Source organism: Lycium barbarum, chromosome 6, assembly GCF_019175385.1.
Source record: "Lycium barbarum isolate Lr01 chromosome 6, ASM1917538v2, whole genome shotgun sequence".
In the NCBI taxonomy this organism is placed as follows: domain Eukaryota; kingdom Viridiplantae; phylum Streptophyta; class Magnoliopsida; order Solanales; family Solanaceae; genus Lycium; species Lycium barbarum.
The window spans coordinates 20,505,619-20,522,607 of record NC_083342.1 but is presented as its reverse complement, the minus strand read 5'-3'; the positions used below and the strand labels follow the sequence as shown (position 1 = coordinate 20,522,607).

The 16,989-nt window shown below is 35.6% G+C and overlaps 1 protein-coding gene across 1 annotated transcript; it reads left to right on the top strand.

Annotated features, from left to right (window-relative positions):
• Window positions 1-11,312: 11,312 nt before the first annotated feature.
• Window positions 11,313-14,759, top strand: LOC132643579 (chaperonin-like RbcX protein 2, chloroplastic). The gene is made up of 5 exons (XM_060360040.1): window positions 11,313-11,915; window positions 13,753-13,844; window positions 14,029-14,086; window positions 14,264-14,329; window positions 14,449-14,759. The coding sequence occupies exons 1-5, from the start codon at window positions 11,640-11,642 to the stop codon at window positions 14,569-14,571; spliced, it is 615 nt and encodes a 204-aa protein (XP_060216023.1). The 5' UTR covers window positions 11,313-11,639; the 3' UTR covers window positions 14,572-14,759.
• Window positions 14,760-16,989: the final 2,230 nt, after the last annotated feature.

Below are 16,989 nucleotides of genomic sequence, written 5' to 3'. Positions count from 1 at the left end.
AGATAGCTGTTATATGGGGCGTAATTTTACAAAGAGCGTACTGTTATAAAGTTGGTTGTTCCTGTTATAGGTGAAATGTTGTTATAGGAAGTAAAATATAACATAAAAAACTGGTTCTGAAAAAACTTGGTTGTTATAGAAAGGTGCTGTTATATGCGGGTGTCGTTATAGAGAGGTCTGACTGTATAGGCTGAAGTGGTTAAAACACCCTTAAACTTGACACGAATTGCAACTTTAGTCCCCAAACTATGGCTAGTCTTAAAGACACCCCTAAGCTCGACTAAGTGAATTTTAATACATCCCCGAGCTCATAAACTCTAGTGAGTATAGTCACTCGCGGATCCATCTGGAATTTCGAGCTAATGTGACATCCACGTGTATAATCGTAACGCCAAATAATAAAGGGAAATTACGTTCGGATAAATACCCGACCCGATAATTTCATTTGTATCAAAATCAGATTACATTGTTAATCATCATTCTTTCTTAAACCTAATTAATACATAAATAGAACTTCAACCAAAATGGTACTACTTCAACCAGAACCAAATTGTGTTCCAAGATAAAACATCAAATTAAATAGCACACTGATACATAGGCTAATCTTCAATGTTCTTGACCACTTCAACTCTTGCTCATATTTATTTTTATTCTTCAACAAATTTCAAACAAAAATATTAGCTTGCTCCCAATATGGTGGTTCATACCACTAGAAAAATTTGCAAGAACATCGACCTCTCACCTATACAAAGTGAACGAAAACCAGTGACAAACCCGTAAAATTAGATGCAAATCAGTGACTAAAAAGAACAAAACTAGGAAAATTATACTAAAATTGACATACCGAAAATAAAATTACATACCTCGTAGTTTTGATAACCCCAAAATCTCCTTCCCGGATTGTCATCGGACCATGAAATCCTCACCACCGTCGAAAATCCACATCTATAAACTCTATTCATGAATACAATTGAGAGAAAAACTTTAACAATTGAAAAAGAAGGAGGAGAAAAATCTTGAATTCAAGTTGAGGTGTATTTTAATGGAGGAGGGTTTAATTGAGGAGAAAGGGGATAATTTTAGCCGTTGGAATAGGAAAAAATATAAAATGTTGTAAATATTATATTTATGTATGTCCATTTTGGTTTATTTGGAGACCAAGTTGATAACTTGGCCACCAAGTAGATATCTTGCCCATAAAGTAAATTTGGCCACAAATTATTATGACTTGGCCAGCAAGTATTTTTGATATTATATATAGGAGTTCGTATGTATTGTAAAGCACATAAAGAAGCAATATACAACAAACGTTATTATTAGAAACAATAATAACACTTCAGTTAGCCTACTCCCTCTTTGTAACTTTTGCCTTGTAATTTTAGTTTAGTCTTTATTTTATAACACGTTATCAGCACGAGACTCTGTCATCTCGAGCAAATACTTTAAAAGCCTCGAAGGTATTGACTTACTTTTTTTTCTTAATTAATGGCGAATCTTTCTAAACGTGAATTTGTAGTCTTGGATATATCCAGCAATAGCTATCTGTCTGGGGTTCTCGATGTCGAGATTCACCTTGATGCGATGGGTCTGGCAGACACCATCAAAGATGAAAATCAGGCATCAAATCAAGACCGAGCAAAGGCAATGATAGTCCTCTGCCACCACCTTGATGAGGGATTGAAAATGTAATATCTCACTATTAAAGATCCTCTTACTCTGTGGAATAATTTAAAAGATAGGTATGACCACCTGAAGATGATCGTACTTCCACAAGCACGTTTTGATTGGCTCCATTTAAGGCTACAAGATTTTAAATTTATTTATTCATATAATTCTGTAATTTTTAAAATTATTTCTCAGTTGAAATTATGTGGTGAAAATATTACTGAGCATGATATGCTGGAGAAAACATTTTCCACTTTTCCCGCCTCGAGTATGCTCCTGCAGCAGCAATATAGAGAGATGAAGTTCAAGAAATATTCTGAACTAATTTCACATCTTCTAGTGGCTGAGAAACATAATGAACTATTAATGAAAAATCATGAAAGTCGACCTACTGGTACTGCTCCATTCCCTGAAGTGAATGAGGCAAACTTTCACCATTCTAGGCGTGGAAGAGGTCGTGGCCCCAGTCGTGGTCATGGCCATGGTCGAGGAAGGAATTTTAATCATGATTCTCGTCTTGCACCATATAATACCCTTCACCACCACCAATGTAAAAAGAAGGATGAAAAGCATGAAGCTGTGCAAAAGAAAAATTCAAAAAATAAATGCTTCCGATGTGGAGGAAAGGGGCACTGCTCACGTACCTGTCGTACGCCAAAGCACCTAGTTGAGTTGTATCAAGCTTCTCTCAAAAAGGCAAAAAATAATGCCGAAGCAAATTTCATTTCTGATGATAATGTTGAGCTCATGCATCTAGATGTGAGAGATTTCTTTGAAAACCCGAAAGGGAAAATAGATCATCTGATCGATGAAGGATTTGTAATAACTTAGATATTTTCATCCATGTTGTTTGTATTAGCTAATATAGTTATGTTTCCATAGTTATGTAAATAAAGTTTGGGTAATGCTTTGTTTAATAATATTATCTACTTCAATGTTTACTTTGTCTATTCTTTCATTTTGAAGAATATATGGAAATTCCTCAAATTTTGTTTGGATCAATGACCAGTCATGAAGATATTTGTGTGATTGATAGTGGAACAATGCATGCTATATTCAAAGATGAGAAATAGTTTTATCACTTGCTTAGGAAAAAGGGAAATGTTAATACAATTTCTAGGAATTCGAAATTGATTGAAGGCTTCGGAAGAGTTACTATATTTCTGCCTAAGGGGGCGAAACTTGTTATATAAGATGCATTATTATCTTCTAAATCCCCAAGAAACTTGTTAAGTTTCAAAGATATCCGTTGTAATGGGTATCACGTTGAGACATTAAACGAAATAAATGATAAATATCTTGTAATTACAAAGAATGTCTCCGGCCAGAAATATGTGTCACGACCCAACTAGGGGCCTTGACGGGTACCCGGGGGCTAACCACCGAGCACCACTCATTCTATTACTCGTCATACTCATTAAGCGTGCATTCATTAATTCTATACCCAAATCATAGAAGAACCATTTTTCATTTTGAAACATAATTGTCTTTATATACATAAGCCCTTCGGCTTTCAAAATAATAATAATATATATGCAATAGCAACCTCGTGAGACCATACTACCCACATCTACGTATCTACGAGCCTCTACTGGATGCTAGACATATGAACGGGACATGACCCCGTCGTGCCCAAAACATACGTACACATATATACCAAAAGAACAATCATAAGCACCTCTGGACAATGGAGTGCTTGTCACATCCGCTGCTAGCTCCTATGAGTCTGGATCAGGAGCACCTCCCTGTCTACCTGTGGGCATGAACACAACGTCTAAGGAAAATGGACGTCAGTACGAGTAATGTACCGAGTATGTAAGGCATGAACGATACTACAATAAGGGACACAAGTATGGATAATAATAGAATGGAAATATAGAGCATATCATAAGGTAAAAGAGTAACCTGTACATATGAGTGCCTCTTAGGGCGGATGCCATGCATGCTTAGCTTTCCTTTGAAAAACATTTCTTTTTCATATATATATATATATATATATATAGAAAATTGAGCATATCATATTGCCGAGGCGTCGGCTCCGACCCATTTAACCACATATGTCCCGCGTCCGGGCATTGCGCGTCCGGGATGATATTTACCGATGTGGGATTCGCCTAAACCAATGTGAGATTCGCCTAAGGCAAGCCTTACACTCACCTCCCTTTGGGACTCAGCGTTCTTGCTGAGGTTTGCCCCACCACTGGGTTTGCCCCACCACCGGCTTTGATACCAACTGATCAGGTGGCTATGCGTCTATAGCGCCTCACCTTTCCCCATATCCCCTATATACATATACATATCATATACGTACATAATATACGTAACACGCATGCGAGTCCAAATAAAGTGCGCTTTATCGAAGTGACGTAAGGTCGTAAACCTTCGAGTACATTATGGCGTCATCATCATCGTTAGGTCTTACTTTGAATGGTCCATGACATAAACTGAGGCCATATATTAGATAGCACACTCAGATCTAAGCTGAGGCCATATGATATATTACATAGCACGCTCAGTCACGTCATGAGATCATCCAAAACCTTGGGCTTAAAAATCTCTAGGATTGGAGTTATTGTAAGATTCTTCAGAAACTATAGACTTCCGGCATTTCTAGGAGTAAGGATATCATGGATGTCGAGTATGGAACCAAAAATAGGAATCGTGCCTTGAAGAAAAGGGATAGCCTTACATACCTTTGTATCTCCTTAACGATGTCGACTAAAAGCTCTCCTTCCGGCTTACAATTCTACATACAAAGGGGTTCGTACGAAGGTTAGATTGTTGAAGGTATACCTAAGCCTGAAATAAAGCGAATAGGGCTAACGAAAATTGGGCAGCATTTCCTTTGTTTATACTACTTTCCCCACATTCTATATCAACTCCCAAACGTTTCTAACAACATTCACAATATAATAGACAATAATCATCATTCATCTACATTATCCGCATTTCATAATTCTTCTTCAATTTCCCCATAATTGTGGTTATAGTTCACTATCGTGTTTTCTCATATACAATACTCATTCCGTGTTCTATAGGTCATTCATAACATGCTTACAATCTCAACTTACCAATATTAGTAATTCAATCCAACTATTGTTCAATAATGACACTATTCACTCCTTTATGACCCATTTTCTATACTCTTCTACAATCCAAGTGTTTCAACTTATCAATACTTCAAACATCATGAAAATACCATGAAACTTACCTTAGATAGCGTAGAAACAAGCCTTGAATGGAAATACTCTTCTAGCACCAAAACCTTACTTCCCTTCCTTTGGGTTTTCTTGAGATAGATGAACTTTTACTAAGTTTCACACACTTGTTTTCATGGATTTGAAGTGGTTGATCTTGGATTTCTTTTGATTTTTCTTGTGGATGAATGTTAGAGAGAATATTCTAGAGTTTCTTGACCAAAAATGGTGAAAATATGAGTTGTGGATCGAGTTTGGTCTATTTAAAGTGGTCCAGAAAATTCTAGACCGACACAACTTGCGGCACACTTTGCTAGACGCAAAGCGTGCTTTGCTAAGCGCATGTTGTGTCGCAAACCATGCCAAACCTTAAAATTTCACTGGCACACTTTGCTGCGCAACTGCGTGGCCGCATGTCGTGTTTGCTGGACGCATGTTGCGCCGCAAAGTACGCCAGAATGTGATATTTTTGCCAAACTCTCTCCGAAACCTAACTCCGATGATCCGACGAGTCTTAAACCTTCCCGAAGCTTACTAAACATGGGTTTTCTCCATTATATACTCAAGATGAACATGTCTATCCCAGTGACCTTGAAAATTTTATCTTACTTCCCAAGGCTAGGACAATTCGCATTCGGCGAAACTCAACATATGAAAATAAGAGGTGTAACAATATGTTTTGGAGAAATTACCAACTTTGTCTTTTGGATTATATTATGTAGAAATTAGTACAATTGAAGCACACCCGATCGTATACCAGAAGATTAATGATACAAGTACTTTTGTGCATTGGCATGACCGAATAGGTCACCCTGAATCAATAATGATGAGACGAATTATTGAAAATTCAAATGGGCATCCATTTAAGAACTTGAAGATTCTTGAAAGTGGTGAATTTTATGTGCCGCTTGTTATCAGGGTAAATTGATAGCTAAGCCATCTCCAATGAAAGCTGACATTAAATCCCCTGCCTTTCTAGAGCGTATACATGGGGATATATGTGGACCTATTCATCCACCTTGTGGGTCATTCAGATATTTTATGGTCCTAATAGATGCATTTTTAAGATGGTCTCATGTGTGCCTCTTATCGTCTCGCAACCTGGCGTTTGCAAAATTATTGGCACAACTAATACGCTTAAGGGCACAGTTTCTGAATTATCCCATTAATGCCAAAATTTGATACGGTCAAATTACACCTATTAATGATGTAAAGCGGACACTGTCAAATATAGTAACCCAACAAAGTTGGGGTCGAATCCCACAGGGAATATGGAGAGAAAAGAGTACTAATCGTATGCGATACTAGTCTTTAAAAGCTTTAATCATATTCCTGATAGTTTGAAATAGTTGTTGAATAATGTAATTAAGTATTTTGACTGAAATTGTATTTAATGCGAAATAGAGACTAAGGTTGTGTTCCCCAATTTGATTAGATATTATGCTTCAGGTTTCAATGTGATATACTTCTAATGGTTGTTCTATGAATATGCACTTGATCTCTTAAGAACTTCTTAATGTTTTTCAACAGTTAAGTCGTATTTCCTCTTTATGATTCTTCCGAATGTAAAAGACTTGCAATCGAAGAATGACCAAAAATGCCAATTTAAACTTGTTCTCATCCCTAAGTTAGTCTATTAAACGAGGGTTAACGCCTCGAGTCATTGTCATTCAATCTTACCAAGACTAACTTTCTTTCCCAAGAAAAGTTAATATAATGGCTTAGGATAATGCTTGCAATCATCACCCAACGCTAAATCACAAAAACTGAATGAATACCAACAACCATTATGCATATATCAATAATAGAAACTCATTCACATAATATCCATCATGGGACTCACAACCTTAGCTTTAAAATTAGTTACTCATAATCTTGACTAGCAAAGAAAGCTTAAAAGTTGACATAATATACTTACAATGCAATTACAAGGTGGAATGGAAGTGAAGTAGTTTACTTTAAATGCTCCAAAAACTTCTAATATGAAAAACCTAGAGTTTATGCTCTCAAAAATATATCTGGCTGCTGAATTAAAACCCTACATTAAGTATTTATAGAGCCAAAAATCGCGCCAAGTTTCTGGATAAAAGTGCCCTTACGCGGCATAGTTACGGACCGTAACTCAGGTTACGGTCCGTCCTTCGTTTCGTCATTTGTCCACTTGTTGTTACGACCACCATGCGACGGACCGTAACCTGTGTTACGGTCCGTCCTTCTGAAGCGTAACTTGTGACATTTACTTGGCAACTCTCTGGAATTTTGGCTGATGTTACGGTGAGATGTTACAGACCGTATCATGAGTTACGGACCGTAACACGACATCGTAACACTGATGTTTCCATGAAAACTTTCTGGAAATTTGGCTCCTGTTACAGTTCAATGTTACGGACCGTAACATGAGTTACGGATCCAGTTACGGTCCGTAATATGAGTTACGGACCGTCATTTAGCTCCAATTTGTCCATTTTTAGCATTTCATCTCATTTCCAATTCTTAGTTAACCAACCCTATAAAACACAAAAATAACATAAGAAACAATGTAAAAACACTTAAAAACAAGCAACACTTCTAGTTACAAAGGCATAAAATGTGCCGAAATTCACGGCACATCAACGCCTCGATAATGGAGAATTTACGTCTCAATCTTTTGATGATTATTTTTTGTCAGTTGGGATAAAAGTTGACTATCCTGTAGCTCATGTTCATACGCAAAGTGGCCTTGTTGAGTCATTTATTAAACGACTACAATTGATAGCAAGACCACTACTTATGAAAACACGGTTGCCAACTACCATTTGGGGTCATGCTATCTTACATGCAGCATCTCTTATTCGTCTCAAACCGACTCATTATAATAAACACTCCCGGTCACAATTAGTATTTGGTCATGAACCAAATATTGCTCATCTCTGAATCTTTGGTTGTGCTGTATATGTGCCGGTAGCACCACCACAGCGCACTAAGATGGGCCCCCAAAGAAGGTTAGGAATATATGTTGGGTTTGAATCACCCTCTATTATTCGCTATCTTGAGCCCTTAAGGGGAGATTTATTCACTGCTCGATTTGCATATTGTAGATTTGATGAAACAAACTTCCCACAATTAGGGGGAGACGGAAAAAAAATTAAAAGAGAAATTGCGTGGAAAGTTTCATCACTATCTCATTTTGATCCACGTGCCCCTATATGTGAACAGGAGATCCAGAAGATCATTCACTTGCAAAAAATAGCAAATCAAAGGCCAGACGCATTTACTGATTTGAAAAGACTAACTAAGTCATATATCCCTGCAGAGAATGTGCTTATCCGAATTGATGTCCCAAAGGGACAATCTACTAGTGTCATAGCCTCTTAATCTCATACACGCCTGAAGCGTGGTAGGCCATTGGGTTCCAAGGATAAAAATCCTAGAAAAAAAACACGAAAAATGATCAGAATGACACTATGAAAGAATATCATGAAGATATTCAAGATCTGATTAATCCTAATACTCCTGAAGATATCAGGGGATCCGAGACACAAGTGAGTAAAGAACTATCATTAAGTTCTTCTGATGATGGGATAGATTTGAATCGATCGAAGATTATGGTGGATAATGTTTTTGCATATAATGTTGCACTAAATATTATGAAAGACATTGAGGATCAGGAAACTCAATCTGTTGAAGAATGTCGACGAAGATATGATTGGCCAAAATGGCAAGAGGCAGTTCAATCAGAATTGAATTCACTTGTCAAACGTAAGGTTTTTGGACCAGTAGTCCAAACGCCTAATGGTGTAAAACCAGTTGGCCATAAATGGGTCTTTGTGCGGAAAAGGCATGAGAGAAATTAAATTGTGAGATACAAGGCCTGCCTTGTTGCACAAGGATTCTCTCAAATACCCGGTATCGACTATGAAGAAACATATTCACCCGTTATGGATGGCATAACATTTTGATATCTCATCAATTTAGCTGTACATGAAAACCTTGAAATACATCTGATGGATGTGGTTGCAGCTTACCCTTATGGCTCACTTGATAATGAAATCTATATGAAAATTCCTGAAGGATTTAAAATGCCTGAAGCAATTAGTTCAAAGTCTCGGAAGATACATTTAATCAGATTACAAAGATCATTATATGGTTTAAAACAATCAGGGCGCATGTGGTATAATCGCCTAAGTGAGTACTTGATAAATGAAGGATATATAAATGATGCCATTTGTCCATGCGTTTTTATTAAGAATACAAAATCAGGGTTCGTTATACTTGCTGTTTATGTTGATGACATAAACCTAATTGGAACTCCAGAAGAGCTCCAAAAGGAAATTGAGTATTTAAAGAAAGAATTTGAGATGAAAGATCTCGGAAAAACAAAACTTTGTCTTGGTTTGCAAGTTGAACATTTAACAGACGGGATCTTTATCCATCAATCTGCTTATATCGAAAAAGTTTTAAAACGATTTTACATGGACAATACACATCCTTTAAGTACTCCAATGGTTGTTCGCTCACTTGAAGTGAGTAAAGATCCGTTCCGACCTTAAGAAGAAAATGAAAAGCTTTTTGGTCCTGAAGTACCATATCTTAGTGAAATTGGTGCACTGATGTATCTTGCTAACGCTACAAGACCTGAAATAGCGTTCTCTGTTAATTTGCTTGCAAGATATAGCTCTCATCCTACACGAAGACATTGGAACGGAGTTAAGTATATATTGTCATATCTGAAGGGAACTAGTGATATGGGTCTGTTTTATGCTAACAATTGTAGTGCAAATCTTGTTGGTTATGCGGATGCAGGTTATTTATCTGATCCACATAAAGCTCGATCTCAAACAGGCTATCTGTTTACATGCGGAGGTGCTGCTATATCATGGCTATCTACAAAGCAGTCCATTGCTGCTACTTCTTTGAATCATGTTGAGATAATAGCTATCCATGAAGCAAGTAGAGAATTCGTGTGGTTGAGATAAGTGATACATTTCATCAGAGAAATATGTGGCTTGAAGTGTGATGCAAAAATATCCACGATATTATATGAAGACAATGTTGCATGCATAGTCAATTAAAAGGAGGCTTCATAAAAGGAGATAGAACGAAGCACATTTCACCGAAGTTATTCTTCACACATGATTTCCAGAAGAATGGTGATATTGATGTACAACAAATTCGTTCAAGTGACAATCCTGCAAATTTGTTCCTGCAGATTTGTTCACCAAATCTTTGCCAACATCAACTCTTGAAAAGATGATATTCAAGATTGGAATGCGAAGACTCCGACATCTGAATTTTGGTCTTCGTTGGGGGGAGTGAAAGACGTGTTGTACTCTTTTTCCCTTAACCAAGGTTTTGTCCCATTGGGTTTTCTTGGTAAGATTTTTAATGAGGCAGCTCTCAAAGCGTATTGCTAGATATGTGTACTCTTTTTCCTTCATTAGGACTTTTTCCCATAGGGTTTTTTTTCCTAATAAGGTCTTAATGAGGCACATCATCTATTAATGGACATCCAAGGGGGAGTGTTGTAAATATTATATTTATGTATGTCTATTTTGGTTTACTTGGAGATCAAGTTGATAACTTGGCCACCAAGTAGATATCTTGCCTGCAAAGTTAATTTGGCCACAAATTATTATGACTTGGCCAGCAAGTATTTTTGATATTATATATAGGAGTTCGTATGTATTGTAAAGCAGAGAAAGAAGCAATATAGAACAAACGTTATTATTAGAAACAATAATAGTACTTCAGTTAGCCTTCTCCCTCTTTGTAACTTTTGCCTTGTAATTGTAGTTTAGTCTTTATTTTATAACATAAACGGAAATGTAAAAAGATTTTTTTTTAATCGTTTGACTGCTGATGTGGTACCTCTCACGCTCGTGGGGAGGGGGGGGGGGAGTTTGACAACACTAGTTGCGCCATATGGCAGCTCGGGGGTGTATTAGAATTCACTTAGCCAAGTTTAGGCATGTCTTGAAGACTAGCAATAGTTTGGGGACTGAAGTTGCAATCTGTGTCAAGTTTAAGGATGTTTTAACCACTTCAACCTAATAATATATATGAATTGTCTATGTAACTGTATACTTTGGTATGTTTTTTATAACTACCGAATACCGTACTGAATACCAAAATTTTATAAAATGCATACCAAATATCACACCAAACATCATAATACTAAAATTACGATATAAAAAATTTAGATTTCGATATGATAATCAACATCCACAGTACCATGGGCACCCCTACCGTCAACATTACTAATATTTTCTTTTCGTGTACTAGTAAAACTTTTCTATCAGAAACGTAGTTAGGTTTCTACTTTCCCCCACAAGTAACATATGCACCAAGGTTGGAAAACTTACAAAAAAATTGAACACGTTAGTTAATAACGGCCAACTAAGTTATTGGTCCCTACACGTTGTTAAGGAATCAAACCGTACAGGTGTGTGTAGGGAATCAAGAAAGGTGAACCAAGAAAGTTATACACACCTTTCTTTTTTGAATCTCTTCATCCTAATGTTGAAAAATCTTATGTCATGTGGTTGGAACATTTTGGACCTCAAAAAATATCCCATTTCTGATAAACGTTTTCAAGAAACTTTATTTTACATTTCCTTTCTTTTTACATCATTTCTTGAAAATTCAATTTATACCTGTCTGTCTCTTTGTCTAAGTGCATGAATCTTTGACTTCACTTGTCAATCTCCAATTTTCTTGGAATCCCATTTCAGTTTTCTTCTTGTTTTCATCTTGGTATCTCTTAGTTTCTTGATTATTTGGTTCTAAATAATCAAGAAAATGGTGGGAGCTTTGTCTTTTGTGGGTTCATCAGTTGTGGATTCCCATTCTAGTCCTTGTTTGTGTTTGGATTCAGTTTTGCATAAGAGTTCATCATCATCATCATCATCACTTGGTAGGAAGCAATTGCAATTGAGCAGTTCTTTTGTGGATTTGAAGTTTTCAGCAAAATGTTATAAGGGTAATTACAAGAAGCAGACAAAGGGTAGGAAGAACCTTAGGATTGTGAGTGATTTAGGTGGGCAATATGAAGACAGCTTTAATGATATTAAAACGGTAAGAAACCTCTAACATTTCTTCAACTCATTTTTGAGATAGAGGTTTAGTTGTTTAAATTGGGTTATCAGATCTATGTTTTGCGCATTTGTTTACATCCTTCTGATTTGCATGTGTGATTGGTCACTAATTGTTGAGAATCTACAGCAACTAATCTTGAGACGTAATATAATATAGTAATTAAAAGTGTGCTTCCTCACATAATTCATCAGGTAGATTATTAAACAAGAGTTATATTTGTTTCCCCTCTTTCCTCAATGGTACAAATTGTGTTTACAAACACCAAATACGGTCTATAAGTTGAAACTACACATAGATGGTACTTGTAAGCTGGGATATTTAGAAGATTAATATCACCATTATTGATTCCAAGAAGGGGGAAAGGAGCAGTAAAACAGTGAGAAAATCATCATGTACTTCCTTCAATGGGAGGAAAAAAGTAAACATCTAGTTCCTGTTATTCCAACAGTTCAAGGGCTAAAAAAGCTAGGTGGAGGACTATTGAACCTATCCAATTTTACTTGTGCTCCTCTGTTACTTTCTTTCTCGAGGAAAAAAAGCGCCTAACCGTCCTCTTTTACTTCCATTTCTCCTACTCTTGCTCTTTTCACCCCAACCAATTGTAGCATTCAGAAAGGAGGACAGTAGTTTATTGGCTGTCTGAATTCTTTTCTTGTGAACTCCCAAGTTTTGTTTTTTTGTTTTTTTTATCTTTCTTTAGTGGTGAATTTAAGCTGTTTGACCTATTTGTTGTGCTATTAATATTTTCATTGTATCAATTATCTGGATCAAATGTATCATAACACATTCTACCATAGTACATTCTATCATAGTATCACCCTGCACTTCCCTAGGCAGATGCAGCATTTTGGCAGTTGGTTCTGAACCCATAATTTCAATAGTATAACGAGTTCAATCTTTTTATTTTTATTGTTAATAAAACAAGTTCAATTTAAGAACCTTAAGATTGAACTCATATAGTTTAAATCCTGAATCCGCCTCTAAGCACTTTCTATCCTTTAACAAGATTGGTAAAATCTTTGGAAAAGTTTTTATTGGATTAGGCAATGTGAGCTTCTCGTTAACTGTGCTTCTGAATAAACCATGTGTAGAATGATCATCTGATAAAAAGTTTCTAGCAAATACTTCATCTTCTGCTAAAGATGTAACTCTTTGATGTGAAGATCTTTTAAATGTTATGATTTCCTTTCTGGAGTCTCTTCACGCTTACAAATCCCATAACTTTTGGCATTCTCATTTTACTTCCTTCAAATGCTAGTTAATTTTTCTGGAGAAGAAAGATGTGGTAAGCTACCTAAGACACATCTTAATATTTCTGCTTTGGTATCATGGAGAGCTATTTCTTTCTTGAATTTCTTGCTATTTGAATTCCTCGTTCTAGATAAATTAAGGCATCGGTATATGTCATGTTGAAACCAACTTTGATGATTATGCTAGTAGCAATGACCTTTTCTAGTATTGTCATCTTGAAAAAATGAAAAAAGAAAGGACGCTCAATCTGCTTGGTTTATAACTTGGTCAAATAGTAGGCCTTCATTAGTCTTACTCATTATTCCACTCCAATGGATGTGCACAACTTTTTAAGATACTTTCATGTATACCAATTTTTTTGTTATGTTACAGATAGTCTCTGGCATAAGGAATTAATTGGTACATTTTTGGAATTTACCTTCCAATGACATTTTCGTTAGTTGATTCTGAAATACTCATCTAAATGTTTACGTTTCTTTTACATCCTGCCTATTGACGCCAATTTATTTGTACTCTAATACTTTGTTGCTTAACAATATCTGAAACACTTGCATCTTTTCTGCAGCAAATACTTAACTACTTCACGTATAAAGCAGTGAGGACTATTTTGAACGAGCTTAATGAAATGAACCCTCCACAATATCAATGGTTCAATGAGTAAGTACATAGTTTCATTCCAAATTTTTTATCTTTTACAGATAAGAGTGTACCTTATGGTCTATTGTAACATTATTTGATTGGCTTTAACAAATGCCTAAATCTAGAGTTATATGCCTCAGCAAGATATTGTCATTCGTTTGAGCTTGTTCACTTTGTTTCTTGACTATCTATTATTCAACAGTTATGTTGCAGCAAATAAGCCTAAGGATGGAAAGCGTTTCATTCGTAACCTTGCAAAGGTTAGTCTTATGTAAAAACTTGACCTCCATTTACGGACATATCGAGTCATAAATTAATGCAATGACGGACATTGCATCTTTGGATGGATCATCTCTGAGCTCTGGAATACACAATTGAAAAGAGAAAAGAAATCACACACACAACTTTTTGACACCTTTTTACCATATTCTTGACAGGAGAAGCAAGAACTCGCTGAAAAGGTGATGGTAACACGGCTCAGTCTATATGCGAAATGGATAAAAGTATGAATTGGTTTTTTTTTTTTTTTAATTTTTTGCTTCAAAAGGTTATGGAAGTATATAGTCATGTTGGACATGGAACAGTTATACTTATTTATCTTTTTTTTTTTTTTTGCCACTAGAAATGCGATCACGACGAGATTTACAACCGAATATCTGATCAAAATGTGGAAGTGATGCGTGAGCGGCTCATGGAGACCGTGATTTGGCCATCGGATGACACAAACACAGAGATGGTTGGGTGAAAGAACCTCATTGCATGCTGTTGATTTCACTTCACTTTTCTCTTTTGAATTCTGTTTCTATTAGCTTTTTCACTGAATATTCCCAGTAAAGTTGATGTTGTATTCTTCCCAGAGTCATGGGGGTTCTTGAACTTAAATTGTATATAACAGGGACTTTGTATATCATATTCAGTATCATTTTAGAATTAGTTGACCTCTTATAGAAAGGATATACCAGCTTGGAGTCTTTGAAACTGCAGTTTCTTTATCTTACGACATATATGGGTTCTCTTTCCTCTGTGTGTGTGCGTGTGTGTATTGAGAGGTAATCTTGAAGAAATAGATGTGCCGAAGCTATACTATTTTGCAGTGTTACAATGTGTTACCAGTTAAGCAAAAGATGTATCGTTTCTGGTCAATGACTATACAATTTCACCATTGTCAAAGTCATAATTATCTACAGCATGCAAGTCAAAGTCGAAGAAATTGTAGTTACCGATTTACGGTACTGCACAAATATAGAATCGTACCAAATTAATTTGGCACGGTAATGATATAGTATTAAAAGAAATCGGAAATTGAAATTACCAATCAAAGTTTTGAAAAGTGTATTGTATCACGAACACTCCTAAATGACAATATCTTCATTCTTTCAGATCAGGGTAATTGAAGAGACTGGAAAAAGATATGCCGATATGAGGGATACACAAACACGGATTTGGCTCCTTTCCATTACATTTTTTTATCAATTTTTTCAAGTTCATACTTAGATGATTGACACTTGTCTATTTTAGGTTTTGAAGGCGAGGATTAAGTTAACTTAACAAATACTATCTTAACTGCGGTTAATGATTTACTTTGAAAAATTACTCTCCATACAAATCTCAACTTCCACTAATTTAGGAACCCATTAATATCATTATACTTATATTTAAATAGAAGATTCATCTCAGTAAATGAGATTCTTATGTACGTAAAGAGTAGATATATACCTTTTATGCCTTTTTAACCATAAAAATGATATTATCTCCACAGTTTTTTTCCTCCAATCTACCTCTGTAATTTGAAATTAAAGGATAGTTATTTGAGGAGCATTTACTAATTTTAAATGTTGAATTGACAAAAAGAACAAAAGATTTAGAATGTAAGTAAAAATCATTAATTAACAGGATTGCACGAGAAGTTTATTCGTTTAGCTAATATTGGATGCATAGTTCCATCTTATTGAATAATATCATATTCTTAATATAAACGATATAAATGACAGAACTGATAATAAATAAAATAAAAAGAAAAGTAACGGTTTCCAAAATTTGAGGGAGTTGGGAATTTTCTTACCAAAGTTAGGAGTGCATTCCTAAAATTTATCTTATTCAGTATGGTTAAGATGTTTGCTTAAGTTAATTTAATTCAAGCCTTTAAAATCTAAAATAGACAAGTGTCAATCATCTATATATGTATTTGAGAAAATGGAGAGAACGTATAACGGAGAGAGCCAAATCCCACAAACATAGGCATGGAAGTAATTGTTAAGAGTAAGATCTCACGGTAGAAAGTGAAAAAGCAAACTGACTGGTTAACCATGAGTTGTTGTTACCCCTCATTGACCTACAACATTTCCTATTTAAAACCATCTGCACTGCCAAGTGACATGGAGAGTGGTTTCAATCTTTTTGTAGTGTGTGATAACTAAAAAATATGTCAAAAAGAGTATTTATCCGACATTTTTAAAATTAATTATTTTAAAACCACTCTCCATGCCAAGTGGCATGGAGAGTGGTTTCAATCTCTTTGCAATACGTGGTAGCTAGAAAATAGGTCAAAAATAGTATCTATGCGACATGTTACATTCATTTTTAAAATTAATTATTATTTATTCTCTTTTCTTTTTTTCTTTTTCTTTTTGTAGACAGTTCAAAAAGACATAATCGATAACGCGCACAAAATTTATTTTAATTAAGTTTTATCATTCATACAGTGGCTAAGACTCTGATAAACTATTTGTTCCTTAGAAAGGATTGTTGGCGTAAAGCCATGTGTGAAATTTTGATGATGACAAAGTGAGCCTACAATGAAAAGACACCAAGCCTAGATACGAGAGATAATTGACAAGGCAATTAAGCAAAGCTAGACAGTGATTGAGATAAAGCAGAGGTTCTAGACAATGTAAAAGGTCTTAAAAAGCAAGCAGCACAGGATGGTTAGAATAGGTCCATAAACATGTTCCATTGCAAAGAAGCTATAGAAAACAGCATACACATTAACTCATATTGCAAACATGTGTGCCAATGCATAGTGCAATGATCATATCAGAGAGAGAGTGAACCATCTACATACATAATCTATCACAAAGACAGACGCATAGCAAATGAGATGAAGATGACTCGGTCACAGAGCAGTTCATTGAAGAATAAAACAAGCATGTATCACAAAGAGTCA